This window comes from Solanum dulcamara, chromosome 6 (genome assembly GCF_947179165.1).
Source record: "Solanum dulcamara chromosome 6, daSolDulc1.2, whole genome shotgun sequence".
NCBI classification, from domain to species: domain Eukaryota; kingdom Viridiplantae; phylum Streptophyta; class Magnoliopsida; order Solanales; family Solanaceae; genus Solanum; species Solanum dulcamara.
Genome location: NC_077242.1, coordinates 4149409 through 4177252, shown reverse-complemented (window position 1 = coordinate 4177252; position 27844 = coordinate 4149409). Strand labels below are relative to the sequence as shown.

The 27844-nt window shown below is 35.2% G+C and overlaps 3 protein-coding genes across 3 annotated transcripts; 2 read left to right on the top strand and 1 right to left on the bottom strand.

The window, feature by feature from the left end:
* Positions 1–555: 555 nt before the first annotated feature.
* Positions 556–9027, top strand: LOC129891973 (ras-related protein RABB1c). Its single transcript, XM_055967483.1, has 6 exons — positions 556–912; positions 1928–2067; positions 2317–2399; positions 2917–3121; positions 3242–3310; positions 8775–9027. Exons 1-6 carry the CDS (start codon positions 867–869, stop codon positions 8865–8867), a joined length of 636 nt encoding a protein of 211 aa, XP_055823458.1. The 5' UTR covers positions 556–866; the 3' UTR covers positions 8868–9027.
* Positions 9028–10409: 1382 nt separating this feature from the next.
* LOC129893529 (glucose-1-phosphate adenylyltransferase small subunit, chloroplastic/amyloplastic) lies at positions 10410–15639 on the top strand. The gene is made up of 9 exons (XM_055969079.1): positions 10410–10752; positions 11682–11978; positions 12265–12534; positions 12628–12807; positions 13103–13206; positions 13313–13424; positions 14637–14735; positions 14966–15085; positions 15283–15639. Exons 1-9 carry the CDS (start codon positions 10486–10488, stop codon positions 15397–15399), a joined length of 1566 nt encoding a protein of 521 aa, XP_055825054.1. The 5' UTR covers positions 10410–10485; the 3' UTR covers positions 15400–15639.
* Positions 15640–17295: 1656 nt separating this feature from the next.
* On the bottom strand, positions 17296–21390 carry LOC129893273 (uncharacterized). The gene is made up of 4 exons (XM_055968782.1): positions 21312–21390; positions 19201–20306; positions 19035–19104; positions 17296–17744 (listed from the first exon to the last, which is right to left on the bottom strand). The coding sequence occupies exons 2-4, from the start codon at positions 20130–20132 to the stop codon at positions 17589–17591; spliced, it is 1158 nt and encodes a 385-aa protein (XP_055824757.1). The 5' UTR covers positions 20133–20306; positions 21312–21390; the 3' UTR covers positions 17296–17588.
* Between the last annotated feature and the right edge of the window lie 6454 nt (positions 21391–27844).

Sequence of the window (27844 nt, the reverse complement as noted above, 5' to 3'; positions counted from 1 at the left end):
TGCCTTTTATCTTTTTAATGCAAACACGTAATACACTTCAAAAAATGAATGCAAGGTTTTATATATAATATTTGTAGTTACATATGCTTCTCAACTAAATAAAAAAAATTAAAATTTATTTATATAGCAGTCACAAAAATAATTAAAAAATAATGTTCACTAGTGAATCCAAGAAAAAAAAACTCCTCGAGATCAATTATGATTGAAGCGTTAAAAAATTACTCACAATATCTAATGCATTTAATGATTACTTCATATATAGTGACGATCTTTTAAAATAAAAATGAACTTAAAATTTTGATCAATTCTCTGACGATATTAAGAGATAAGATTTGATTTGCGCCAAAAAAAAGGAATAATATTACTCAATAATAAATTTAATTAGAGTATAGCTAGGACTCTAATTGTTTTTATAGAATTTTCCTAAATTTTAATTTAAAAATTTATATAATAATCCTTTAATTTACATGATAGTGTAAAAATAAATAATACACTGATTATGCACGAAACTTAAACTCATAATATAATTGGCAAAGTAGTTCAATAATCCGATTACCCGACCCGTTTACCAGCTTTGCTGGAGTCGTGCCTTCTCTTCGAAGGCGAATCCTACGACACGCCAAAATTGGCAAAGTAGTTCAATAATTTACGTATATTCGAACGCCTTTGCGCCTCTGTAAATTCTCCCGTCGTCTCTTCTTTCTCTCTCTGCGTCTCCGACAGGGAAGAAGAAGAAGAAGGATACAACTATTATTAGGGATTTGTATATTATTTTTTCATTGTAAAATATACGCACAGAACTATTGTTTTCTCCAGCTCAAAGGATATTCAGCCATTACTCTTTCTCCGGAATTTGCTTCTCAAACATGTCTTACGCCTATCTCTTCAAGTATATCATCATCGGCGATACCGGTATATTTTTTTTTTGTTTTGTTTTTTCGGGTTTTTTTTTGTGTAATTTTATTGTTTAACATCGGATTTGGATCTGATCAATAGGTAACCGGTAGTTTTGAATTGAACTTAGGTTGGATTTTCATAAATTTTAATTATGTCGATCTGGAATAAGAATTTGAAAATATTGCAATTCATTTATGCTGCTACGGAAATATCAAATGTAGTCGTGATATTTCTATGCGCTGCTAGAATTTGAATGTTATGGTTTCGTGTTGTATCACTTGCTTTTCATATATAAATTGATGTTGATCATCTACTCTTGATGCTGCGAATGGCTCTTGTTAAAACGAAGGCATTTTATTAGCCCAAGCCATTTGATCTAAGTTCATTTGAAGATTTTTAGCAATTGTGGATGTATTGTATCATCAACTTACTTGGTTTTGAAAGTCTATTAAAGTTATTAGGTCCTTGTCTCTTTGTGAAAGCATGATGAGTAAGGCTAGTAATGGAATTCTTCATCGGTGGCGTTGTTTGCAAAATCTCAACAAGTAAAACAGTTAGTATTCTGTACCATCAATATAGAGGACGAATTTTGAGCGGCTGAGAGTTGAAAATTGTGCCCTAGCTTAGGCTTTTGTGTTGGCAAACTCATTGATTTTATAGATAAATTATATGCAGCTTATTGTAAGGATGATCATTTACGAGTGTTTTCAGCATATCAATCTAAGAAACTGCAGTGTGTTTACATATTGCCTTTAGGACTTATTAGGAGCACCGGCATTTCGTGTAATGGTAATTTAACCTCTTGGTAGTATGCATAATGGTGAGCATACTAAATCATTCTTCATGATTTGCCATGTTTTTGTTTGTGTTTAGATACATACATAGAACTCCTTGTTTTTTATGTGCTGATAGCGGTGCACTTTCTCCTGCCATCTCTTACATTTCCATTAGATTCTATTGGTTAATGATGTTAAATTGAAGAAGACTTGCATAAGACATCGTTGATAATATTATTAATTTTGTTATGCAGGAGTTGGAAAATCATGTCTTCTTTTGCAATTTACTGACAAACGATTTCAACCGGTCCATGATTTGACCATCGGGGTTGAATTTGGGGCTAGAATGATCACAATAGACAACAAGCCCATAAAACTACAGATCTGGGACACAGTTAGTGAAACATCTTTTCCTTCTTGCTCTGTTGATTTAATTATCTGTAATGCCTAAATTATGCTAAGATTATTCAACAGTTCAGCTGGTTGTTGTGGTTACTACTTACTAGGAACTTTGGATTATCTAGCCAAATGTTCAAAATTCTGTTGTTGATGGTAGAATCGTTCTGATGGTGTTCTGTTTATTCTTTCCTCATGCTAGTGTGGATGACTAAAAGCATGATCTAATGAGTGTTCTCCATTACAGGCTGGTCAAGAATCATTCAGATCTATCACGAGGTCATACTACAGAGGTGCTGCTGGGGCGCTACTTGTTTATGATATTACAAGGTATTCTCTGCAGTGTCTGACACTTTCATACCTGTAGGAAACTCGAGGTTACATGTCTCATAATATAAATGAATGTATTTCTTGATCTGTCCTTTTATCGTTGATCAGTGTTCCAGATATATTCTTCTACAAATTCTTGTTACCCAGGATGCATTCAAAGTGCAGAGTTCACAGCATCGTGAATATATATTAATCTTTTTTGTTAATTTTCTTACAGAACATTTTTGAATGTTTTACCTAATGAACGACGGACATTCTGTTCTAATCTTTTCACTTATTACTTTTAGCCTTTCTAATGATATTCCAGTCAGGATGACTAATATGTCTTTGTCTAAGAGAGCATCAGAACAAGTCTGTAAAGCTAACTATAAGCACTGGGTTATTTTGTTCTTATTCTTTTTGTCTTCAACAGAAGGGAACTTACTATTGAACTAAGGTGTATTTATCAATAAATCATGGAAGTCTGGTATATTTGATGTAGTGATGATTTTGTTTTCCCCATGCCAAAACATTTTAGGAGGGAAACATTTAATCACCTAGCTAGCTGGCTAGAAGATGCAAGGCAGCATGCAAATGCAAACATGACCATAATGCTGATAGGAAACAAGTGTGATCTGGCTCACAGAAGGGCTGTAAGCACCGAGGAAGGCGAGCAATTTGCCAAGGAAAATGGGTTGATATTTATGGAGGCCTCTGCCAAAACAGCTCAGAATGTTGAAGAGGTGAGGGATTCTTTCATCTGCTACTTTCCTGACCTTTAATCTCCGTCCATAGACATCTGCCTCGAATTAAACTTATAAATTATTTGTTTATCTGATTTCTCGTTTTCCACTGCTTTTCAGGCTTTTATCAGAACAGCCTCAACAATTTATAAGAAAATACAGGATGGAGTGTTTGATGTATCGAACGAGGTATATCATGTCCTGATCATTTATATATATCCGTATATTCTTCTAGTGTGGCTAATTTTCGTGGACATCCGTTAATCTAAAAATGGTGATCATCTAAGAAAGACCTGATTGGCATCTCATGAAGTATAGAATTATGAAGTTTTTTTGCTTGTTCTAAACCTGTTTTGCTTGTTTGAAGAGTTAAATGAAGAAGTTGCAGAATATCCTATCCTTTGACCCCCCCCCCCCCAAAAAAAAAAAAAAAAAAAACAATAACAACATACCCATTGGAATCGTACAAGTGAGGTCTGGGGATGGTAAAGTGTACGCAGACCTTACTACTAACTCATGCAGGTAGAGAGACTGTTTCCGAAAGACCCTCGTCTTAAAAGTACCTGTTCCAAGAAAGAGAGAGCAACAATAAATATATACCATATCAGCTAAAACAAGAAGCGCTACAAATTCTACAAGACAAGAACTATATTAATAGCAAGAAAATGTTAGTCAAATGGCAGTGACAACACAACTAAACTGGCATGCCTAGGCCTAAGACCGTCACAGGACAATACCACACTCTATCCCTGCTAGTCTTCTACCCTAATACGCGACTTCCACTCCTTTCTATCTAAGGTAATGTCCTCGGTGATATAAAGTTGCGCCATATCCTGTGTAATCGCCTCTCCCTAATATTTTTTTGGTCTACCCCTATCCCTTCGCATAGCCCCCAAATCCAACTGCTCGCACATCCTAATTGGGGCGTCGATACACCTCCTCTGCACATGCTCAAACCATCTCAGTCTCGCTTCTCTCATCTTGTCTGCCACAAAGGCCACTCTCACCTTATCTCGAATAGCCTCGTTCTTAATCTTATCACGCCTAGTATGTCCACACATCCATCTTAACATCCTCATCTCCGCAATATACATCTTCAAAATATGGGAGTTCTTGACTGGGCAGCACTCCACACCATATAACAACGACGACCTAACCACCATTCTGTAAAACTTACCTTTAAGTTCAGGGGGTACCTTCTTAATACACAGGACTCCAGAGGCAAGCCTCTATTTCGTCTATACTGCCCCAGTGCAATGCGTGACGTCCTCGTCGATATCCCCATTACTCTGGATGATGGATCCAAGATATTTAAAGCTTTCTCTCTTGGGGATAGGTTGAGTGGCAAGCCTCACTTTCATGCCCTCTTCATCCGATGCAATACTGAATTTGTATTCCAGGTACTCCGTCTTGGTCCTACTCAATTTGAACCCTTTTGACTCTAAAGTTTTGTCTCCAAACCTCCAACCTATTATTGACTCTGTCTCGAGTCTCATTAATCAAAACTATGTTATCTGCAAATAGCATACACTATGACACCTCCTCTTGAATAGATCGTGTCAGCTCATCCATCACCAAGGCAAAAAGGAAAGGACTCAGCACGGATCCTTGATGTAGTCCCATGTCAATAGGAAAGTGCTGTGAGTCACCTTCCATCGTCCTAACTCGGGTCTTGGCTCCATCATACATATCCTGTATTGCCCTACTATAAACCATCGGAACACCTTTAGCCTCCAAACACTTCCAGAGAACCTCCATCGGCACTTTGTCATAAGCCTTTTCAAGATCAATGAACACCATATGGAGATCCCTCTTTTTTTCCCTAAATTTCTCCACCAGTTTCCGCATAAGATGAATTGCTTCAGTAGTCGACCGCTCCGGCACGAACTCGAACTGGTTCTCTGAAGTTGACACTTTTCTCCTCACCCTCATCTCTACCACCCTCTCCCAAATTTTCATAGTGTGACTCAACAATTTGATACCTCTATAATTATTACAGTTTTGGATATCACCCTTGTTCTTGTACAATGGGACCATGGTACTCTACCTCCATTCATCGGGCATCGTAGTTGTCTTCAAAATAACATTAAACAACCTAGTCAACCACTCTAGACCTGCCTTGTCAGTGCTCTTCCAAAAGTCCATCAGAATCTCGTTGGGTTCGATCACTCTCCCCTTCCTCATCCTACTAATAGTACGTCTACCCTCCTCAATCCTAAAGCATCTGCAGTACTCAAAATCCCCAACACTATGGGAGTATGCCAAATCACCCATTACAATATCTCGGTCCCCTCTTTCATTTAAGAGTTTGTAGAAGTAAGATTGCCACCTTTGCTTAATAGAGGTCTCATCCTCTAGCACTTCACCTTCCTCGTTCTTGATGCATTTTACTTAATCCAAGTCGCAAGCTTTTCTCGCTCTCGCTTTGGCGAGCCTAAACAATCTTTTATCCCCACCTTTTTCTCTTAACTCGACATATAAGCGTTCAAAAACTGTCATCTTAGCACTAGTGACCGCCGACTTTGCTTCCGTCTTCGCCGTCTTATAAATACCTTTAAGCCTACACTTATCGGCTTCATCCACGCACTCAAACCACTCCGTATAGGCCACCTTCTTAGCTTTCACTTTGTCTTGAACTTCTCCATTCCATCACCAATCTCCTTGGCGACCACCAAAGATTCCTCTCGATACCCCTAGTACCTTAGTAGCTGCATTTCTAATGCATCCAGCGGTCATGTCCCACATGTTGTTTACATCTCCGCCACTACTTCAGGCCCCCGTACCAATTAACTTCTCCCCCATCTCCTGAGAAAGGGCAGGGGGTAGGCCTCCCATCTAATCCTTGGTCGATCATAAAGTGTCTTCTTTCTCCTATTCCTCTGAATATCCAAATCCATCACCAAAAGCCTATGCTGGGTAGTAATATTTTCGCTTGGGGTAACCTTGCAATCCTTACAAAGGCCCCTATCCCCTTGCCGAAAGAGTAGGTAATCAATCTGCGTCCTAGCTATTGTGCTATTAAAGGTAACTAAGTAATTTTCCCTCTTCAGAAAACATGAGTTAGCAATTACCAACTCAAAGACTTTAGCGAACTCCAGGAGAGATGCCCTGCCACCATTCCTTTCCCCAAAGCCGAAGCCTCCATGGACATCATCAAAACCACCAGATGTTGTTCCGATATGACCATTGAAATCTCCACCAATGAAATTTTTTTCGATGCTCGATATGTCTCTCACCACCTCATCCAAATCCTCCTAAAAGAGCCTCTTGACTTTCTCATCTAGGCCCACATGGGGTGTATGTACACTGACAATATTCACAATAAGTCTGCCTATAACCAGCTTAATAGTCATCAACCTATCACTATCACTGATCCTCTTTACCTCCACCACACTCTCTTTAAGATCCACGTCAACTAGAATACCTACCCCATTTCTATCAATTGAGCTTCCTGAGTACCACAATTTAAACCCGTCCACATTCCGAGCTTTGATAGCTACCCATCTAGTCTCCTGAACACAAGCTATATTAATCTTTCTCCTCTTAAGACTCTTCACTAGCTCTATGGACTTCCCCGTAAGTGACCGTATGTTCCATGATCCTACTCTCAACTTAAGATACCCCGCCCCCCTCTTACCACTATTTCTCCTTGCCTTCAACCCCAATTGAGGACATGATCCTAGTCCACCATCAATTTCTAATGCCACTAGAAACTATGAACTACAAAGTGAAAAGTTGAGAACTAATAAATCAAGAGGATATTAGCAACAAGATATATAACAGTATATAATGTATATATAACAATATATAATGTATATATTACAACACTCCCTAACTGATAGGCAAGTATGCTAACTGAAGAACACTAGCCAATAAGTGCTGAAAGCGGAAAGAAAAGGGAGGACAATAAAGGTAAGACTAAAACAAAACAAGAACAATAGTGGTAGGCAAACTAATCAGAGGCAAAAACAGTATTTTGGGTTCAAGGGATCCGCTAGAAAAAGGAAGATAGAACTTGGCCTCCTGGATGTCGCCGGAATATACTTGGAGCTGCCGGAATCTGGGCACCTGTTTCGCTGAAGAACGAGAGAAGACGACGAAGAGTTGGTCGGATTGGTAGCCGTTGGAAGCTTGGTGATGCTATGTGTGGTCGCCGGTGATGCCGCCGGCACCTGTTTCGATAGTGATGCCGCCGGCTCTCTCTTGTTCGTTGCCTAGGGTTGCATCGAACAGGAAGAAGGGAAGAGAGAGAAGAAGATGGGGGAGAGGGGAGAGGAGAAGGAGAGAGAGAGAAGGGGGTAAGGAAGATACCTGGCTAGTCCTTGGTGGCTTCCGGCGGAATCGACAACCGTTATCGGGAAGAAAGAGCTGTGATCGGAAGAGAGAGAAGATTGCGTAGAGAGAGCCGTTATCCAAAAATCATATGAAAAAATCCCCCCCCCCCCCCCCCCCAAAAAAATAATAAAAAATACATGTTTGTATCTTGTAGTAATTGCAGTTTTTTTGAAGTTTTGTGTGTGTTTTATTAGTGGAGAACTTTTCTTTTGAAATTGCTAAAACCACTTCTTGAAATATGATTTTTGAAAGGAAGTCTTTTGCCAGTACTTCTTTGAAAAAATAAATAAATTAAACACCTACTTTGAAAGTTTTTCTGCAAGATAATTATAAATTATCCACAAAAAAATGTCACCTAAGGAGTTTCATCCCCTAGATAATCTGGTCAGTTGACCTAAGATCATCATTCTGCATGAGAAAAAAGACCATCTGGAGAAAGCATTGTCAGGTTCATGTCTTGTGTAGTTGCACATGTGTAGCTGTGTTATTTGCAGATAAATGCTGTAATAGCTTCTGAGATGCCAGTTTCCGTGATGAGTAGTCTTGCAAAATGTAACATCCAACTTGGAGTAGGCGATTAGCTGTTTTAGCTGCTTCTAATTGGATCAGTTCATTTTCTGTTTTGAGAAGTTGGGATCTTTAATTCATCTAACTTTGACCTGTAAAAGCGATTTTAGTGGGTGAATTCGGTGTCCTTTTGTCTTGTAAAGTTGCATTTTTATATTTTCTATTTTATTATGCCATATATGTTGTTTTTCTCTTGAACTTGGAAGTGTGACTTTTGAGCCGAGGGTATTTTGGAAACAACCTCTCTACTTTCATGAGGTAGTGGTAAGGTTTGCGTACACCCTACCTTTCTCAGACCTCACTTGTGGGATTTCACTGTATATGTTGTTGTTCTTGTTGTATTCGGTGTCCTTTTGAGAGCTAGATACCTAGAACTCAAGGATAGGAAGGCAAAGTTAATTTGGAGGAAGTTAAGAAGATATTATTTCAACAATCCTAAGAAATACAGATCCACCAATCTGCATTCTCGCTGACTTATGAGTTCACATGGCAATCTGGGGACCAATAGTTGGGCATATTGTTAGCAGAGTTTCTTGTTTAATGGAGTACCATTTCAGTTGAGTAGTGATAAAAACATTGATGAGTGACCTAATTATTGTTTTGAGAACCAAGAAAACATAAACTTATGTCGCTAAAATTTCAGTAAATACTTGTAAATCGCATCGATAATTGATTTGCAACATGTATAATCATCATTTACGTAATAATAGATAGTTTCTGAAACTAACGCTTTCCATTTTCTTTTGCACAGTCGTTTGGAATAAAAGTTGGATATGGAGGCATTCCCGGGCCTTCAGGTGGAAGAGACGGAGCTGCTTCACAAGGAGGGGGCTGTTGTACTTGAAAATGGACATTTATTGTTCGTAACCTATCGTGTTCCTATGGTTGTTTATTTGTAGTTTGGGATTCTTAATATTGAGTGTTCTTTTGTTTGTTTGTTTTAATGAATGATAATATATGTGCAAAAATAAGTAAATTCAGTACAGAAAGATTGTTTTTTTTTTCTTTGTGCATTTTCTGTGTATTGAGTTCTCAAATTTGAATATAGTTTCAGAGCCATATGGGTCTTCCTCTTTTTTTTTGTTTTTATGTGCCCTTGCCTATTACGAGTACCGCAGTGTGCCAGGACAGTTGGCAGATGGACATAAATGGCACACCGCTCGTCTCGTGGAGAGTTTCATTGGTAATTACGTATCCTACACCAAGCTAATAGAATTTATCGATTAAGTGAAAATATAATTTTGTATGTTCAAGTACATATTATGCATTCATTGATTAAGGGCAGGAAAAAAATAGAACTATTAAACAAGATAGACAGGTTGAATTTGTAGCTGAGCAAGGCTTCACTTGGCTCGCTCCGTTCTATTGCCATCCCTAACAAATACTTAATGTGAATTTTTTACTTGAATTACAACAGTCAAATATATAATTTTGTGTGTCAAAACACATATTATATATCCATTGATTAATATAAAGAATTAATGTATAATTTTTTTACTTAATCGCAACAGCCAAATTAATTTACCTCCACTCGTATTTACATCAAACAATAATTAGCAAAACGCTTGATAGACAAGCTTAGTGGACAAAGTTTAGTCACTGCTAAATTGGACGGAAGACGAAATTTATCGTCCATTAAAACTTGTTGCCTTTCTTACCTGATTGATCCTAATCCCCATTAAACAGAGCAACATGGGCTTTAGTCATTATCATCATTTTATAATTATTTTCTTGAAAAATGATACACCAACTCTTCTTGGGAAAGTGACAACAAAGTATAAACTAATATACCAATTCTGCCAATTTCGAATTATTCCAAATCTCTTGTCATTTCATTTCCTCCCTATGCCTGCAAGTACCAATTATTTATTACAAAAAATCCTATTTAAATAATTCCTTTTATCAATAATAATCACATTTAATAATGAACGGTTCATATATGTCCGTCACCCTTTTTTTCCTCTCAAGCACATGTGATCATATCTAACTCTCCTATAAACAAGTGAAATGACGTCCACTTGTAAATAATCGTTTGAATAACTGTTTTTCGAAAAATAATACTTCCTTATAACTTTCTTTTTAGTCTGTCATAAAATAATTAATAATTTATAATCATATAAATATTTAAAAATTATGTTAATTAATATTTTTTAATTTTATTTTTATCTTGAATATAATATCAAATCAAACGACGACACTTTTAACTCACGAGAGTTTTTCCTACCAAAGTACAAACTCATATTTCAATCCCAAAATACCCTCAGTCAGAAGAAGTGTATACCAATCATACCTACCTGGCTACCTATGGTCTTCTCGTAAATTCTGACAAAACTAGGTGTATAAAGTTACCCTTAATATCAGTACTATAAAACCAAGATCTCAGCTCTAATTCAAGTTCAATCACACTCACCACCACACACTCCATAGTAGAGAGAAGAGTTTGAGTAGAGCCAACGTTAACAATGGCGGCTTCCATTGGAGCCTTAAAATCTTCACCTTCTTCTCACAATTGCATCACTGAGAGAAGAAATGATTGTACACGTGGAATATCCAGTAGAAATCTCTCATTTTCGTCTTCTCATCTCGCCGGTGACAAGTTGATGCCTGTGGCGTCCTTCCGTTCCCAAGGACTCCGATTTAGTGAGAGAAGAAGTCCATGGATTGTGTCGCCTAAGGCAGTTTCTGATTCGCAAAATTCGCAGACATGTCTCGACCCTGACGCTAGCCGAGTAAGCAAAAACTACTCATTTTGGCTCAATTTTTATAATGAAATTTTTTAATATATGTTGTGCATAATGTATAAATCACTATGTATGGTGTTAGTGTGGAAAATTTAGAACATTTTGGTAATTTTTTTCTCGATTGATTACTACAATAAGGTGATTATTGGATTGTGGAGGTTGGGAGAAGTAGATCCTCTTGTAAAAAAAGATGGAGTGGATTGCTTCAGTTTGAAGTATTTTGACTAGGTAGTTCTAGATCCAATATCCTCTCACCTATTTCCCCTCTTTCTGATACATAATCACGTGCCTATTTAAAAATGTGTTAGGATTACTTCATTTTGTTTAATATTTCACGAAATTCTTTGCTAACATTCTTCAAAGATTCATTATGCACATGATAGTCATATATTGATGATATTCTGGCTTGGGAAAGCTGTTAAAACTAGTAGTATATTCTGGAAAATGTAGTCATTGGATCTGACTATCTGAGCATGAGCAAAATCTACTTCTGGAGTATCTGACATGCACCCGTAGACAATTTTAAAGGGTCCAGTCCGAGCAACATAGATGAGCAGGGCATTACAATCCCCAGTGACGTTTTCAGGCATAGTTAGTAGTGTCTGTCTCACTTTCTTATCCTTAAGACTCTCCACTTTTTATTTGTAATTAGTAATTAGGGGCAGATTGCCATTTCAATATGTCAGCTTTGTTATATTTTCATAAAAAAGAACATTAATCTAGTTATAATGTGGGTGAATAGTTTTAAGTTATGTTTTCACAAAGCCTTATCTGGCTATAGCTTGACTATGATTTATTTTTTATTAGAAGTGAAGTATTATGGTAACTTGTTTTTTGATACGGAAGCTTTGAGAAGCTGGATTTTTATAAGTAAAGACGGTGATCTGAACTTGCATTGTTAATGCAATTTGGTGTAGAGTGTTTTGGGAATTATTCTTGGAGGTGGAGCTGGGACCCGACTTTATCCTCTAACTAAAAAAAGAGCAAAGCCAGCAGTTCCACTTGGAGCAAATTATCGTTTGATTGACATTCCTGTAAGCAATTGCTTGAACAGTAACATATCCAAGATCTATGTTCTCACACAATTCAACTCTGCGTCTCTGAATCGCCACCTTTCACGGGCATATGCTAGCAACATGGGTGGATACAAAAACGAGGGCTTTGTGGAAGTTCTTGCTGCTCAACAAAGTCCAGAGAACCCCGATTGGTTCCAGGTAACTCCTCATTCCTTCTGCACACTATTCATATAAAACTACTGTTATTGTTATTAATTACCTGGAGATAGATTTCCCTCTATTACTGTGAAGGGTACAATGTAGCACTTAAACTATCTATATCTTCCTGAGCTTCCAAATAGCTGTTTAGAAATGCATTATTTGAGATGAATTAGGTCTCATTCATGCATGACACCTTGAATTAAACTTCTATTTACGCTTTACTGTTGCTTTGAGCTAGTTTACTTCACAAACTGGCATAATAAGTGATGTTACTTGTCTGTAGGGCACTGCTGATGCTGTCAGGCAGTATCTGTGGTTGTTTGAGGAGCATAATGTTCTTGAATACCTTATACTTGCCGGAGATCATCTGTATCGAATGGATTATGAAAAGTTTATCCAAGCCCACAGAGAAACAGATGCTGATATTACCGTTGCCGCACTGCCAATGGACGAGAAGCGTGCCACTGCATTCGGTCTCATGAAGATTGATGAAGAAGGACGCATTATTGAATTTGCGGAGAAACCGAAAGGAGAGCAACTGCAAGCAATGAAAGTAAGACTATCATAGTCCTAATGCTTTTCAATTGAAAACTACTCACGAAAGAATTTATAAGCATGTGTTAATTCGTGTTTTGATGTATTTCAGGTGGATACTACCATTTTAGGTCTTGATGATAAGAGAGCTAAAGAAATGCCTTTCATCGCGAGTATGGGTATATATGTCATTAGCAAAGACGTAATGTTAAACCTACTCCGCGACAAGTTTCCTGGGGCCAATGATTTTGGTAGTGAAGTTATTCCTGGTGCAACTTCACTTGGGATGAGAGTATGTACTTTCTCTCTAACTTGCACTTTGCGTTTACTTTTACTTATCACAAAAATTAGAATATGAAATATATACTTGTTGCGTGTTTCAATGCATAAAACCTGCATCCTCTGCTTGTGTGTTGCCGCTCCCAAGTTTTTCTCTATTTTCTTTCTTTTCTTTTTTGCTTCTCTTGTTCTGCTCATCATAAATGTGGAAACACAAAAAAGAATGATGCATCATGCTCAATTTCTTTTCTGATAATTGTCACTTGGTTGGTGTTATTTCTAGAGGTCTTATGTGTCTATGTTCTCAGGTGCAAGCTTATTTATATGATGGGTACTGGGAAGATATTGGTACCATTGAAGCTTTCTACAATGCCAATTTGGGCATTACCAAAAAGCCGGTGCCAGATTTTAGGTAATTCCGCTGATCTCTAGGAGATTGTTCTCTGCAGTTGGCATAATCTGTTATTCCACTCACGTTGATTAAACACTAATATGGCTGTCTTCAATATTTACTGAAGCTTTTACGACCGATCAGCTCCAATCTACACCCAACCTCGATATCTGCCACCATCAAAAATGCTTGATGCTGATGTCACAGATAGTGTCATTGGTGAAGGTTGTGTGATCAAGGTAACTAATTATTGTTTCAGGGGCTTGATATTTCTAAGTTACATTCTTGATAGCAGCAAACATGTGAGGCATATCTTGTGACCTCATCCATAATCCATGTTCTTTACAATTGAAGTCCTAACTGCATAGAATACAAAATAAAGTTGAGACTACTGCTTTCTGAGGCTTGCTTGCAGTTTCTTTTCAGATTAATGTGCCATCAAGGTTGGAGAGGGCAAATTATTGTAGATGTTATAGATTTTGACTTAAATTTTTTTCTTTTACCCAGAGATTTAAGATTTTGATACCGAGATGGCACTCCCTCTATTTTAATGTAATCGTCTAAGTTTCATGCAGTATGCAGAATATGAGTGAAAGTAAATAATGATATATTATAGAGAAAATTGGTCCAAATTATGAAATATAAAGTTCGCTCTTTGATAAAGTTGAGGTAGCATAAAAATAAAAATAACCGTGTACCTATAGGTCACATGTTCGAGTCATCAACCACTAATGCTTACATAGGATAGTCCATCTACATTATACCCCCATGTTTGGCCCTTCTCTGGACCTTGCGTAAAGCATAAACACGAGAATGAAAAACATATTTGTGTCGGACCTAAAAGGGAAATTAAGATGATCCTTTTTGGACGGAACAAGGTAGTGGTTTATACTACCTTGTCTCGGTGGAGAAAAAATTTGAAGTCTTGTAGGAAGAAATACATAGTGAACCTCAAATGTTAGAGAATTCCAAATTATTGAGTTTTGCAATGAAACAGTTCCATATTGATCAAAATGGATTAATAATACCATCTCTAATATTTGCCTCCAAGGGTGTGGCCTAGTGGTCAATGAAGTGGTTTAGAACCCTGAGGTCTCACGTTCAGAACTCAGCAGAGACAAAAAACACTAGTTGATTTTGGTGGACAGAGTTACCTAGTACTATTACTGGTGGGAGGTGGCAGGTATTATGTGGAATTAGTCAAGGTGCGAAAGCTGGCCCGGATACCACGGTCATAAAAAAAATAAAATAATAACTAACCCGACTAGCTTATATTGAGGCATACTAGTAGTTTTTGTTTTGGGGCCTCATGGAAGGGAGCGGGATGAAGGTAATTACCGAGACATCTGTCACCCATTTTGTTCGTTTCATTTTTCATCAGACTGTGCTCCAGAAAATGCAGAAAAATGGTATACCAGTACATATTTATTAATTAATATTTCTGTGTGCAGAACTGTAAGATTCACCATTCCGTGGTTGGGCTCAGATCATGCATATCAGAGGGAGCAATTATAGAAGACACACTTTTGATGGGGGCAGATTATTATGAGGTAATGCTAGTAATTCCTAGGTTACATGAATACATATTTAACATGATATACACAGGAACGGGAATTTAACTTTCTTCACTTATTAGATTTGCTATGTATATGCGGTCTCTTCTGTGGAGCAAGTTGCCTTAGATTCAAATTACACAGGATAAATAAAATACTGAACTTTGGTTTCGTTACTGCATTCACTTATTATAGCGGACTCACTTTCTGACTCATTATTGGTTCAGACTGATTCTGACAGGAAGTTTCTGGCTGCAAAGGGTAGTGTCCCAATTGGCATCGGCAAGAATTCTCACATTAAAAGAGCCATTATTGACAAGAATGCCCGTATAGGGGACAATGTGAAGGTTAAATTCCTCAAAACTTTCACGCTTCTGACTTACTGTAATTTAAACATGCAATAGATGTGTAACGTTTTTTCTCGACATCATGTGTTCAGATTCATCGCGTTGATTTAGTCATCGTGTCATGTGGATCTTTTCTTCACTATATTGGCAGACATACAGTGATGATGAGTTCCTAATGAGTAATTTTCTTTTGTCAGATCATTAACAAAGACAATGTTCAAGAAGCGGCTAGGGAAACCGATGGATACTTCATCAAGAGTGGGATTGTCACTGTCATCAAGGATGCTTTGATTCCAAGTGGAATCATCATTTGAAGGAATGCGTTGGAACTTGGTTGTCCTCCAAGATTTTGGCTAAACTGTCATGAGGTAGAAACGCGCCGAACTTTTATATTCCTGTGCTGTAGAAATCTAATGTACATCTTACTTTTATGTTGCTAGATACTTCTCATTACCCCTACAAGAGAAGACTGGATGTTGTAAAAATTATTCGTGTAGACTGGATGTTGTAAAAATTATTCGTGTAAAATAAAAAAATCGACGATAACACAAAAATCTGCTTTGATCTCGCTTTTGCCTTTAGTTGTTTACTTGTGTTTTGTAGAAGTATTGCAGAATTTGACTTTGAAGACAATACATAAATATTAAACATAAAATAAGGCGAAGAAAAACATTTGAAAGCTCCTAAAAACAGCTACCAAATTCAAGTTTATGCATGTTGAAGATAAAATTATTGCTATATATAGAAGATGAAAAAATAAAGAAAAGAAGATTGTTTCTTTAAATTTAGCAAGAAACATGATCAACGAGAAACAAACATCTCAAAAGGAGATAAGCCATCAAAAGCTGGAGCGATAGCGAGTGCTCTATTCTTGCTACTGTTCTGCTTGCTTTCACCAACTACTACATTATCTATTGCTGCCTCAATATTCAAAGTCTTGGCAGTTTTCGTATCTGTGGAATCCGCGTTTTTCTTCTCCTTCTTCTGTTCCATTGTCTCAAAATCAAATAAGCCATCAAAGGATGGAGTAATCGTAAGTGCTCTGTTCTTGGTATCGTCCTTGTAGATGATTTTAGCAGCAGTTTCTGTATCTGTTGAATCCGCATTGTTCTTCTCCTTCTTCTGTTCCATTATCTTAACAGCTGGGAGAGGCAATGGCAGCCCGTCACCAAAGTAATCAGCACAAATAGCTAAATTTTGAAACAGAGACATTCTATACCAAGATTTGTTTAGAAGAGTGATTTTACAATTCTTGAGGATGGAAAAATAATGAAAGGAGTCTTAAGGGAAGAAGAAAGTAGAGTTTTTAACCAAATCCGAAATGGAATAGGAGTTAATTAACGAAACCCAGTTTTGGTTGGAATTGGGAAAACGAGTTGCTTATTTATTCCTACATGGAATAGGATTTTTTTAGCCTATCATATAAAGGGTTTTTAAAATTTACTTTTTTTTTCCATCTTTTTAATTAATCAAATAAAGTAACAAACAAAATTTGAATTTTGTTTAATTGAATAAAATGAGAGTAGAGAATTATCGTTAAAGAGGTCAATGGTAGTCATCCTCACCACTTTCTACGTAAAAAATTATTTACTCAAAATGTTTATGTATTCATACACAATTAATTGGAGTTCAATTGTAAAGTTGCTTTGTTGTCTATCAACAAGTATTAGCACGAATTGCCCTTATTTTGGAGTGGTCTTTAATTTTTGCCTCGCTCACTTGATAAAAGTTTGTGAATCAAAGTACTCTTATCTATGACCTAATTTTGCAAGCCACAAGTTTAGAAAATTGAAACCCTATATTTAGTAGAATGTGAAATTTGAAATCAAAGAAACTAAAATTGTACTCAAATATCATAAATGAACAGTAATTTCAAATCAAAACTTCAATTTTAAACTCCAAATTGCATGGACATATATGGTATCAATGGGAATTTCCCACACAATACCCGTACCCCTTTCCCGATACCCCCATGTAATGGACATTAACAAAAAAATAGCCTTAACATAGTTAATTTTAAAACTTATATGGTCAATTATACTAAAACAACTAAATAAGCCTAGAGTCTCCCTACAAAGCTTAGTTGAATCAGGACTATCACACACAAGGAACGGGAATGGGGGTTGGGGGTATAGTATCTGGTAAGATTCGGCTAAACCGAATAGCTTTTGCTAAACCCAAATAACCCATTTTGGTATTGGGGTTGGACATTCTTTAACAAGTATAATGTACATTAAGCTAAGATTTATAAGGAAATTTACATGTTACCTGCAACGATCAACCAAAAAACACATTGGTAAACCCCATTACAACATGATGTTCATCTTAACAAATAAGAAGCTACAACTAATTCTAACCTTTTACCCCTCAAAACTGACCTGCTTGCTCGATGAAGAAGCTATCCACAAAGAGAGAAAAGGAAAGGTACTTTTATCACACACTTTTGAATCTGGATATTACAAACCACTTCCAACATTTCATAAGTTCAGCAAAAAACTCCTGGTCAAACTCGACCACCATATTTAGAGCAGATTTGTTTCCATTTGTCTTTGAGATCAGTTGGAGTGCGAGTACGATCAAACACATGATGGCCAAATTCTAGAATTTTCCTCCACGGGATGTTTTTGTTTACTTTGGGTGAGAACTTTTGAACTCCTTCCTGCAGCCACAACATGCATAATGAAGTCAGGTACTCAGACATATCAGCAAATGAATCAGATAACTGCAAACAACAGTGACAAATCCCTTTTTCGCTGACACTATCCACAAAGAAAAATCATTGGGGTTGCCTCAACCAATCTAGTATTTAGGCTTATGAGACTTATATTGCCACCATTCAGTGCATCACAAGAGCCTTTTGAGCTTCATGAATCACTCAAAATTCTCCAGTGATGATGCCAATTGATATGACCAATATGAACCACCGCACTATATGCATTTACAGTTGCATCAATGTTGTCTCATTACTTTGTAAATTTCAAAGCAAGCATGTGATAACGGATTATCCGTCTCAATGGAGCTGTTCTTTAAAATATTAGTCCAAATACATAATTATCATCTGTGATACGAGAGAGAGGTTACTACTGAGGGATTTTTATTTCCATTGTTATAAGCAGACTTTTATTCTCCTCTCTATACCAACTATACAAGTGCAGCACATTTTTTCGCAATGCAGGCATAAACAACGGGAAATTTCCTTATCCCCAACCAAAAAAACACAAGGAAGTTTGGGAAGTGCGGAATTTGATGATACAAGGTTTCCTTAACAGAGGGGCAAGGAGGAATTATCAACACAAATATCTTCATTTTAGCCTGTCCTATTGACTGCCATCACTTTGCAGTTTGTAATATCCCTTTTTTCTTCTTTTAGTTTTAAAGGTGGCGGTAAACCAGCTTGGGATATGGGTTATTTTTGTAATACACAAGAAGCCACATATCTAAAGTTTGCTTATTCTTTCTCCATTACTTTCCCATAAGTATTTTATGCACCCTCATTTGAGCAGAAGTTTACAGGAAAAGAGAGACCAAAGAGCATAAAATTAAGTCATTACGTGCCATTGAAGCAATTATAAGAAAGTCAGTTGTTAACACCTCACACACAACAAGCCAAATCAATTGCAAAGTCTGTAAGATGTCAATGCTGCACAAAACATATGACTTTTTATGCATAAAGAACCTTAAAAAAGTTAAGTTGCATCAAGGGGATGGAAGTGAATTTGCAAAAACTAAAACTAAAAAGAAAGATGAATAAGAAGAATTGGTGGTATGACGATAGCATTATCAAAGTTCAGTCTATGAACTTAACCCAACTACCAAATCACTATTAATCAAGTCTAACTAGTAAGTATAAAAATATAGATGTCAGATCTTCCAATGTAAGGACTTACTATGTATCCTTGGCTCACGCTACTGAAACAAACCTACACAGTAGAGATTCCGGGAAATGTACCTCAATCATCTCTTCTTCTTCACGACGCCATAATACTCTTCTGCGTTTCACATTTGGAAGGATATCTGGCCTGCAGCAGAAAGTAAAGTTGAAATCATTAGTTGTTGAAGAATGAAGGGGATAATGTGCTCAAACTTCAAAGAAATTCATTGAAGTGATCACTTACATGGAAGGCTGTTTAACTTGCACAAACTTGCCCGCTGCATTACCATTCTCAAGTAAAGAAGCTGATGACCTAGTTAACCTTCTTGGAGAGTCAGTCAGCATATGCACATCTTTAACTTTGTTAACCTGTTTACCACACTTACCTTGTGTTGAAACACGCTTGGATTTTCCACATGTCAAATCCCCAGTTTCAGCTCTTCTTTTACCATGCAACTGCTGCTGCAACGAAGGATCTGTGTCCATGACAGTTGCAGTAGTTTGATCAACCTCTATCATCTGTTCTCCTGCAATTTCAGCGGAGAATCTTTTCGTTTCTGCCAGAACTAGTTCATTCCCCATGTTTTCCTCTTCAGCAACAGAAGAGTTACTTAAGTGGCCATATTGGTGGTGATCTTCAACACTTTTCTCTAGTTGGTGTTCACCAACTTCTTGTAGATCATTTACCTGAACGCCGTTTCCAGCTTCTAAAACTCCAAAATCCAATGATGTTGCTTTAGAAGATGTACGAACACTAGGTTTACTACCACTCTTAACACCTGGGCCTGAATGTATTTGCTGCCCAACCATCATTTGTTGATCACAATTGCTTTCTGGAACATCACTGTTCTTTTCTGGTAATGGCTCATCAGCCCTTTCACGTGTTGATTTGCTTACTATTAATGGCACCTCTCTGACGTTGTCTATCATTTCCTTATCTATGAAATTATGCAGAGCTTGTTTTTTTGACAAAACATGCTCCTTTGCTTGATGAAATTTTGCAATTGATTGCCTATACAGACAATAGGGGCAATAGAATTTTCCTAAATCATCAAATCTAGCTGGACAACCCATGCACCTTACATGAACTGCTATAGGACAACAACTATCAGCACAAACCAACACTTCTCCACCTTTATCACATTTTATACAAATTTCTTTCTCCGACGGGCTCATTTGTTTCAACACTATTTTCTTTCTATCCCTTCAATGTTTCCGTAGGAATTAACCCATAGTATCATCCAAGACACAGCTCCTTGTTGATGTTTCTATTATTTACTTAATAGATGATTCTCAATAGCTACTGATGAATCAACCATCCAACCAGAGCTCTCTTCAAATTAAGGTTGGCTTCAATCATAGACATAGAAAAACTCCGTAAGTTACAGTACAGATCATCTTTCTCTCTTCTAAGAGTTCCAAGATTAACATCAGATACAGCATAAACAAATAGATAAGTGTTGACAAAATAGTCATTAATTAACTTAGTATAGCTCACTCTCTTATGAATAATGACCAATAGTAGATGAAATTAGAGACTGGGTTTTTTTTCCCTTTCTATTTGTTTTCTAATGGGGAACTCTACTTGTGTAACCTTTGTATCCTATGTAGGCTCATATTTCCGGTTCAGTATAAAAAGTGCGTTTTAGATAGTTTGGCGACCAGCTTAAAACTAGTCAACTTTTGATGGAAACTAGTATGGGCTTGAGGCATAGTTATTATCATTGTATTACTTTTTATGTACCATAAAAGATTATGAAATGGTATAATTCTCTTCAAGTACAAGAATAGAAGAAAGTACATCTCTCTTTTTACTCCTTGTAATGCAGTTTTTCATTAAATTCTTCAGAAGCTCAAAATCCAATATGAAACCTATTTTCTTCATAATTAGGAGTATTAAAAAAATCATATTTTCAGCTGTGTTCTTAATAATAGTGCAGGGTCAAACTAAGACCATGAAAACCAGACAGACAGAGTAGCAAAGTAGTGCTGAATCTCAAGTGACGATCAATTTACGGTTGAATTTAAAATAATTTATTTCAACAATTACACTTAAACAGTAAAAGATTGAAATATGTTCAATCGTTCAATCAACTATGCTTCAATCCAAGCATCAACAATAAGACTATTATTAGTTTTTACTACAGAAAATATCAACAATTTCCATTTTTTAGGATAATTCAGAAAAAATTAACAAATATTCGAATTAAGGCTCTTTTCATGCACGAACAGATTGAAATAACCTACATTGTAATCTACCAGTAAAAAGTGTCGCAAATTAGGCTTTTTTCTCAGCGATGTAGAAATAATCACTAAGAGAGAGAAAGTCGGATAGAGAGAGTGAAGAGAACTTACCGGTGGTATCACCGGAGGAGAACCACCGTGAGGAGTTAGTCGAACCGACTGTGACTGCAGATCGTTCAATTCAAATGGGCTTAAAATGCCATTAACTGAGTTCAAGTCAAACTAATCTTGGCGGGCTGAGGTTTGGGCCAAAATTCGGTATCCTTTTGGTACCTTTGGGCCGTGAGACCCCAATCACGTACAAAAATGAGCAAAGTGGACGCAGAAACTTACATAAATATATAGCAATAAAAAAAAAAATTACTGAACACTTATAATATATTTATAATACAGTTTTAATACATATTGTAGAAAACTATTTATAAAACATATATAATACAAGTTTTATAGATGGATAATATATTTATCACATACTTTAATAAATTTATAATACATTATGTTAGTTTTTACTACACAAACATAATATATATTTTAAAACACTTATAATATATTTATATTGTATGCATAATTCACTTTTAATACAAGTGTAGATTTATCATAGTATTGCTATATATTGCTATAAATGGTAATAAATAAAAAATATCGCTAAAATCAGTAATTAATTTTTAAAAAGCACTCAATCAAGTAATTTAACTTACATAAATATACAATATTAAGAAAATATTTACCATTTATAGCAATAAAAAAATAATTTTACTGAACACTCATAATACATTTATAATACAGTTTTAATACATATTGCAGAGAACTATTTATAAAACATATATAATACAAGTTTTATAGATGGATAATACATTTATCACATATTTTAATAGACTTATAATACATTATGTTAGTTTCTTACTACACAAACATAATATATATTTTAAAACACTTATAATACATTTATATTGTATGCATAATTCACTTTTAATACAAGTGTAGATTTATCATAATATTGCTATATATTGCTATAAATGGTAATAAATAAAAAATATTGTTAAAATCAGTAATTAATTTTTAAAAAGCACTCAATCAAGTAATTTTTCCTTAAAATTTTGGGATTACCATTTAAATCATAATTGCAGTATATAAATTTAAGGAAAAATTATGGAACTAGATAAAATTATCAAACTTATTTATGTATAATAATTATAGTTTTAAAATATTGCAAACAAAACTATATGTTGTTTTTAGGGATAATTATTGTTATACCCCAAAAAAGAAACTATTTATCTTTGAATATTTCATTACTTTCATATCCCTTATTTTTAACTATTTCGCGTATTTGATACCATCAGAGTATATTAGTTTCGCTGAAGCACTGTTTCTTCCTTCTTGATACCATTGGAGTATAAATATACTTTGATGGTATTAAGAAGAAATTGTTTGATAAATTGCTTGATACCATCAAAGTATAATATATTCTAATGGTATCAAAGAGGAACAAAGGAAGGGACACTGATATAAATACACGTTTGATACCATGAGAGTATATATATACTCTAATGGTATCAAGAAGGAAGAGATATTGCTTCAGCGAAACTATTTGATACCATCGGGTGGAATATGCTGATGTCAGTATAACGTCATGCGCGAAATCAAATGAAAAAAAGTGAGGTAAGAGGATAAATATTTTGGGTCATGAGTCTATTAAGGGTAAATAGTTTGAACTGAGTTCAATTTGGATAAATAGTTTCACAATTGGTCTATTAGGTGTAATTTTCCCTTATTTTTATAGCAAAATATTTGGTTTTAATTACAATCCTAAAATACATTCTATTTTCTCTCCCCATCAACTACACTCTCTCTTCTCAACCCCACTCTCTCTCTCTCTTCTAATTCATCTGTGTCTCTCCATATTCCTACACCCTCTCTCCTCAAATCCGCCCTCTCTTTTTTGATTCATCCGTGTCTCTCCATATTCCACCCGATTTTCTTCCATTATAGATATTTTCTCCTTTTTCTTCTCAAAACGGAAAATCCTCCAAAAGATCTTCGATCAGAGTCTCGTTGAAGCAGGTAACTATGTATTTTTTCAGATTTTTTCGTAATTTTTAGTTTTATTTTGTATATTTTTGATCTTTTATGTATCTTTATTTTTCAGATTATTCCGTCAATTTAAGTAGAATTATCTTCTTCTTTTTTGAGATAATTTCTCAAATTTTTAGGGTTGGATTTGTATTTTTTTTCCAATCCATATACATTTTTGTATTTGTATACGCACCATCATTTGTGTGTTTTCATTCTTTTGTATTTATATTTGTAGTTGATTGTATCATTTGTTTTTATAATTGATACAAGTATAGTTACAGATCCAATACATCTGAATATAAATACAATGACTATTGTTAATTAAATACAAATACAATGGTTATTGTCTAGTGAATACAATATAATGACTATTGTGAAAAAGATGAATACTATCACAGATACAAATATGATATAACTAAATACAAATACAATTAGTTTTTGTCAACTTATATACAAATATAATAGTTGTTGTCAACTTATAAACAAATATAATGATTACTGTCAAAAAAATGAATACAAATCTGATGTAATTAATTTAATATAAATACAATAATTATTATCAATGATACAAATCAGATATAATTGAATAAAAATATAATACAATGGTTATTGTCAACTCAATACAAATACAATATTTTTTGTATTCAAATTTAAATGAGTATGACATAATTGATGAAGAACATAATAAATTTTATTGATTTTGCATTTTATAGTCGAATTTGATTGGATCTTCAATTTTGTATTCGATTTTGTAACAGCTACTTAAGAGTCCAATTTGAAACAGAAAGATTTTTAGGGAGTGATTTTAGCTAATTTACTATAATAGAAAAGGTTTGTTCCCTTTTTCAAGCAATTAGTTAGTTTGTATTTGTATTTTTTTCCTTCGAACCCGCAAAAAAATACAATGATACAATGCATAGCAAATCAAAGTGTAGCTGAAAATTATAATTCGTGAAACTGTAGCTAAAGGATCCTATTTAAGGCCTAATATTTGTTGTTTATGAAAATTTTTCTAAATTTAATCCGGAACTAACTTTAGAAATACGAGATCAAAGTAGTAAATATTCATATATCATGTTTGACTTGTCAAGGCCAAATTTTCGAACAATCGTGACTATAGTTTGGTTTGTCAAGACCCAATGTTTGAAGTTCCAAAATGTATGCCAAAAATTGAAACTACTTTTCTGAAGCAATCTTCACTCCTTAACTTATACTCAATTTTCATATTTAAAATTTAAGATTCACTTCTTCAAAATTGTAATAACAATGATTTTAATATTAAAAGCTCTTAACAAACTACAATTATATTTTTTTTTTAAAATGTAATTGCGTTTTAAATAACATCGTACAAATAGACTAGGGAGTGAAATTACTTCAAAATGATACGAGGTGACTACTTTTAGCTCGCTTGTAAAATTCTACTTAATGTAATTTTCAAGCTTATAACCAAGACATCAATATCTTTAATTTTATTTATGTCGACTCTTTTAAATATGTGTGAAGATAACTATTGCAATGTGCATATAACAACAATGCACAATCTGAGTTTAAACCATTTTCTCAGTTTCTGTTAGTTAGTTATCAATGTGTCAGATAGTTAGTTAGCTGTACATTTCAAAGTGTGTGAGATGTGCGTGTGCATCCAGTTAGTTAAATTAAATAGTTAGTTACATAACTATCAATAATGAGCTGTCAATTAGAATTAGTTAGAAGAAGTTCAAGTGTATATGTATATATATATCAACAAGCTGTACATTCTATGATTGAGATCAATAAACCATTTCTTTTCTCCTTTCTGAGTTTTTCTTTCTCCCTTCTCTCTGAGTTTCAATTTTCTTTCTTTGATTCATTAATGGATGATTGAGATCATTCACTTAGTTTTCACATGGTATCAAAGCAAGCTTAGATGGTAATAGAGAAGAAAACTTGAGTTGAAGAAGACAACAATGACTACTTTCAAAATAGATCAGAATGATCATCTTTACATAGGACCATCAGATGCATCATGAGCTATGTTGATTCCTATCAAGCTGAAGGGATCTGAGAATTATGGAATATGGAGTAGATCTATGAGAATTTCATTTTTGAGGAAAAGAAAGTATGGCTTTGTGACTGGAGCATGTAGCAAAAACTTGTATAATGATGAATTACATGAACAATGGAAGACTTGTAATGCCATTGTTCTATCATGGCTAATGAGTACAGTTAGTGAAGAACTTCTAAGTGGAATTGTATATTCCACAAGTGCTTACATAGTTTGGGAAGATTTAAAGGAGCGCTTTGACAAAGTGAATCGAATGAGGATCTATCAGCTGCATAGGAAGAAAAACACACTTTCACAAGGTACTGATTCTGTTTTGACTTATTTCACTAAATTGAAGAATTTGTGGGAGAATTTGATGCTTTAGTACCTTCACCAAGTTGTGCGTGTCCTAAATCTAAATAGTATTTAGATCATCTGTATCAGTTGAGGTTAATTCAGTTTCTGAGTGGGCTAAACGAATCATATGAGTAATTATGTAAGCAGATCTTATTGAAAGACATCACTCCAACTATAAATCAAGTATATGCTATGATAATAGAAGATGAAATCCAACATTCATCTTGTGTAGTTACTGTGAGTGAAAAATCTGATCCTATTGCCATACAAGTTCACAAAAGTCAAGGGTATAGTTCTGGAAATCAAAACTATAAAGGCAGAAAATGTGAGTACTGTAACTTTACTAGTCACACTAAGTAGAATTGTTACAAACTAATTGGATACCCTGTTGATTGGAAACATAGAAAGAAGTCTGATTATAATAATAATAACTTTAAGAATCAATCTGGATTTCTTGCATTTGGAGGGCATAACAATCAAAGTATTGGTAATCTTGGAGGTAATAATTCTCACAATGGACAACACTTAGCTAACAACACTGTTAGAGATTAATTGGATCAGAGTCAGATAGCCTCAACAAGTCATGAAGTGAACAATGCCTTTGTTGCCAAAGCACATCGATTCACTGATAGAGAATATAAGCAGATAATGGACTTGTTGAATAAAGATACTAAGGAGATGAAACAGGTCAATATGACATGTATGGCTACTTGTTTATCATTCAATATTTTTTCAGAGAATTGAATAGTAGAATCTGGTGCATCTCATCATATAACACCAGATAGAAACTTGTTGACAAACAATAAGTGTATCGATAAGTCCTAAAGAGATCAGGTGAATTTACTAATATGAGATAAAGTTGAGATATCTCACATTGGAGATGCATGTTTGTTTGACAATAAAACTGTGAAAGAAGTGTTGTTTGTTCCAGACTTCAAACTCAACCTGTTGTCAGTCTCCAAAATCACAAGACAGTTATCTTATTTTATTTTATTTTATCTTGATTTATGTGTATTTCAGGATCTTTACAGTGGCATGGTGAAGGGAATTGATAAAGAAGAAGGAAGTTTATACATCCTCACAAATGAATGTAGAATAAGGAAATGAGGTAAAGTTCAGAACCATCAGAAAATAGCTGCTGGAGTTCCATGCAGGATTGTGATTTATGGCACAGAAGGCTAGGCCATCCTTCATCTTGTGCCTTGAAATGTTTACATTTGTCGCATAGTAGCAAAAATGTAGAGTCCCTAAACAGTTGTTCAATTTGCCCATTAGCTAAACAAGCTAGACTACCATTTCCTACTAGTGAATCTAGAGCATCTATGTCCTTTGATATTGTATATATGGATCTTTAGGGACCATATAAAACTTCTACCTTTGATAATAAATACTATTTCTTGACAATTATAGATGATTATAGCAAATATACTTTGGTGCATTTACTACAGCTTAAATCTGAAATTATTGTAGCACTCAAAACCTTCTTCCTAATGATTAAGACACAATTTGGTCTCACCATAAAAACTGTAAGATCGGATAATGGGTCAGAGTTTTTTAATTCTCAGTGCAAAGAATTATTTTTATCCTTAGGCATAATACATCAGAGTAATTGTTCTCATACACCACAACAGAATGGTGTAGTGAAGAGGAAACATAGACAAATCCTAAATATAGCTAGAGTCATCAGATTTCAAGCTTCCATGCCTATCAGATATTGGGGTATTTATATCAATGCTGCAGTTTACTTGATGAATAAATTACCTTCCTCAGCAATTCATGGGAAGAGTCCCTATGAAATGTTATTCTCCAAGTTCCCAAATCTAAGTTACTTGAGAGTAATTGGATGCTTTTGTTATGCTTCAGTGCTCCCTAGAGGTGATAAGTTCTCTGAAAGAGCCAAACCTGCTATTTTGATGGGTTATTCCACCATACAGAAAGGCAATCTATTGATGGATATGGAGACCAAAAGATTTTTCATTAATAGAGATGTTAGCTTCCAAGAACATATTTTTTTATTTGCATATTCATAGACAGATCAAGAGCCACAAGTTGACTTGAATACTGGTTGTTATGATGAACTTGAGCCTCTACATATATCACTTCCTGTAATTTCACCTCGGGATAGTGCAGTTGGTGAGACTCCACCAGAATCATTATCAAAAATGACTCTACATGTTGCTGTACATCCTAG

Excerpts from the sequence above, each read along its gene's own strand:
- LOC129893273 (XM_055968782.1), bottom strand. The coding sequence starts at position 20,132 with ATGAGCCCGTCGGAGAAAGAAATTTGTATAAAATGTGATAAAGGTGGA. Across the intron at positions 19,105-19,200 it reads CAAGTTAAACAGCCTTCCAT|GCCAGATATCCTTCCAAATG; the intron begins GTAAGTGATCAC and ends TTTCTGCTGCAG. Across the intron at positions 17,745-19,034 it reads AAGAAGAAGAGATGATTGAG|GAAGGAGTTCAAAAGTTCTC; the intron begins GTACATTTCCCG and ends TTGTGGCTGCAG.
- LOC129891973 (XM_055967483.1), top strand. The coding sequence starts at position 867 with ATGTCTTACGCCTATCTCTTCAAGTATATCATCATCGGCGATACCG. Across the intron at positions 913-1,927 it reads TATCATCATCGGCGATACCG|GAGTTGGAAAATCATGTCTT; the intron begins GTATATTTTTTT and ends TTTGTTATGCAG. Across the intron at positions 3,122-3,241 it reads CAGCTCAGAATGTTGAAGAG|GCTTTTATCAGAACAGCCTC; the intron begins GTGAGGGATTCT and ends ACTGCTTTTCAG.
- LOC129893529 (XM_055969079.1), top strand. The coding sequence starts at position 10,486 with ATGGCGGCTTCCATTGGAGCCTTAAAATCTTCACCTTCTTCTCACAAT. Across the intron at positions 10,753-11,681 it reads TCGACCCTGACGCTAGCCGA|AGTGTTTTGGGAATTATTCT; the intron begins GTAAGCAAAAAC and ends AATTTGGTGTAG. Across the intron at positions 15,086-15,282 it reads GTATAGGGGACAATGTGAAG|ATCATTAACAAAGACAATGT; the intron begins GTTAAATTCCTC and ends TTCTTTTGTCAG.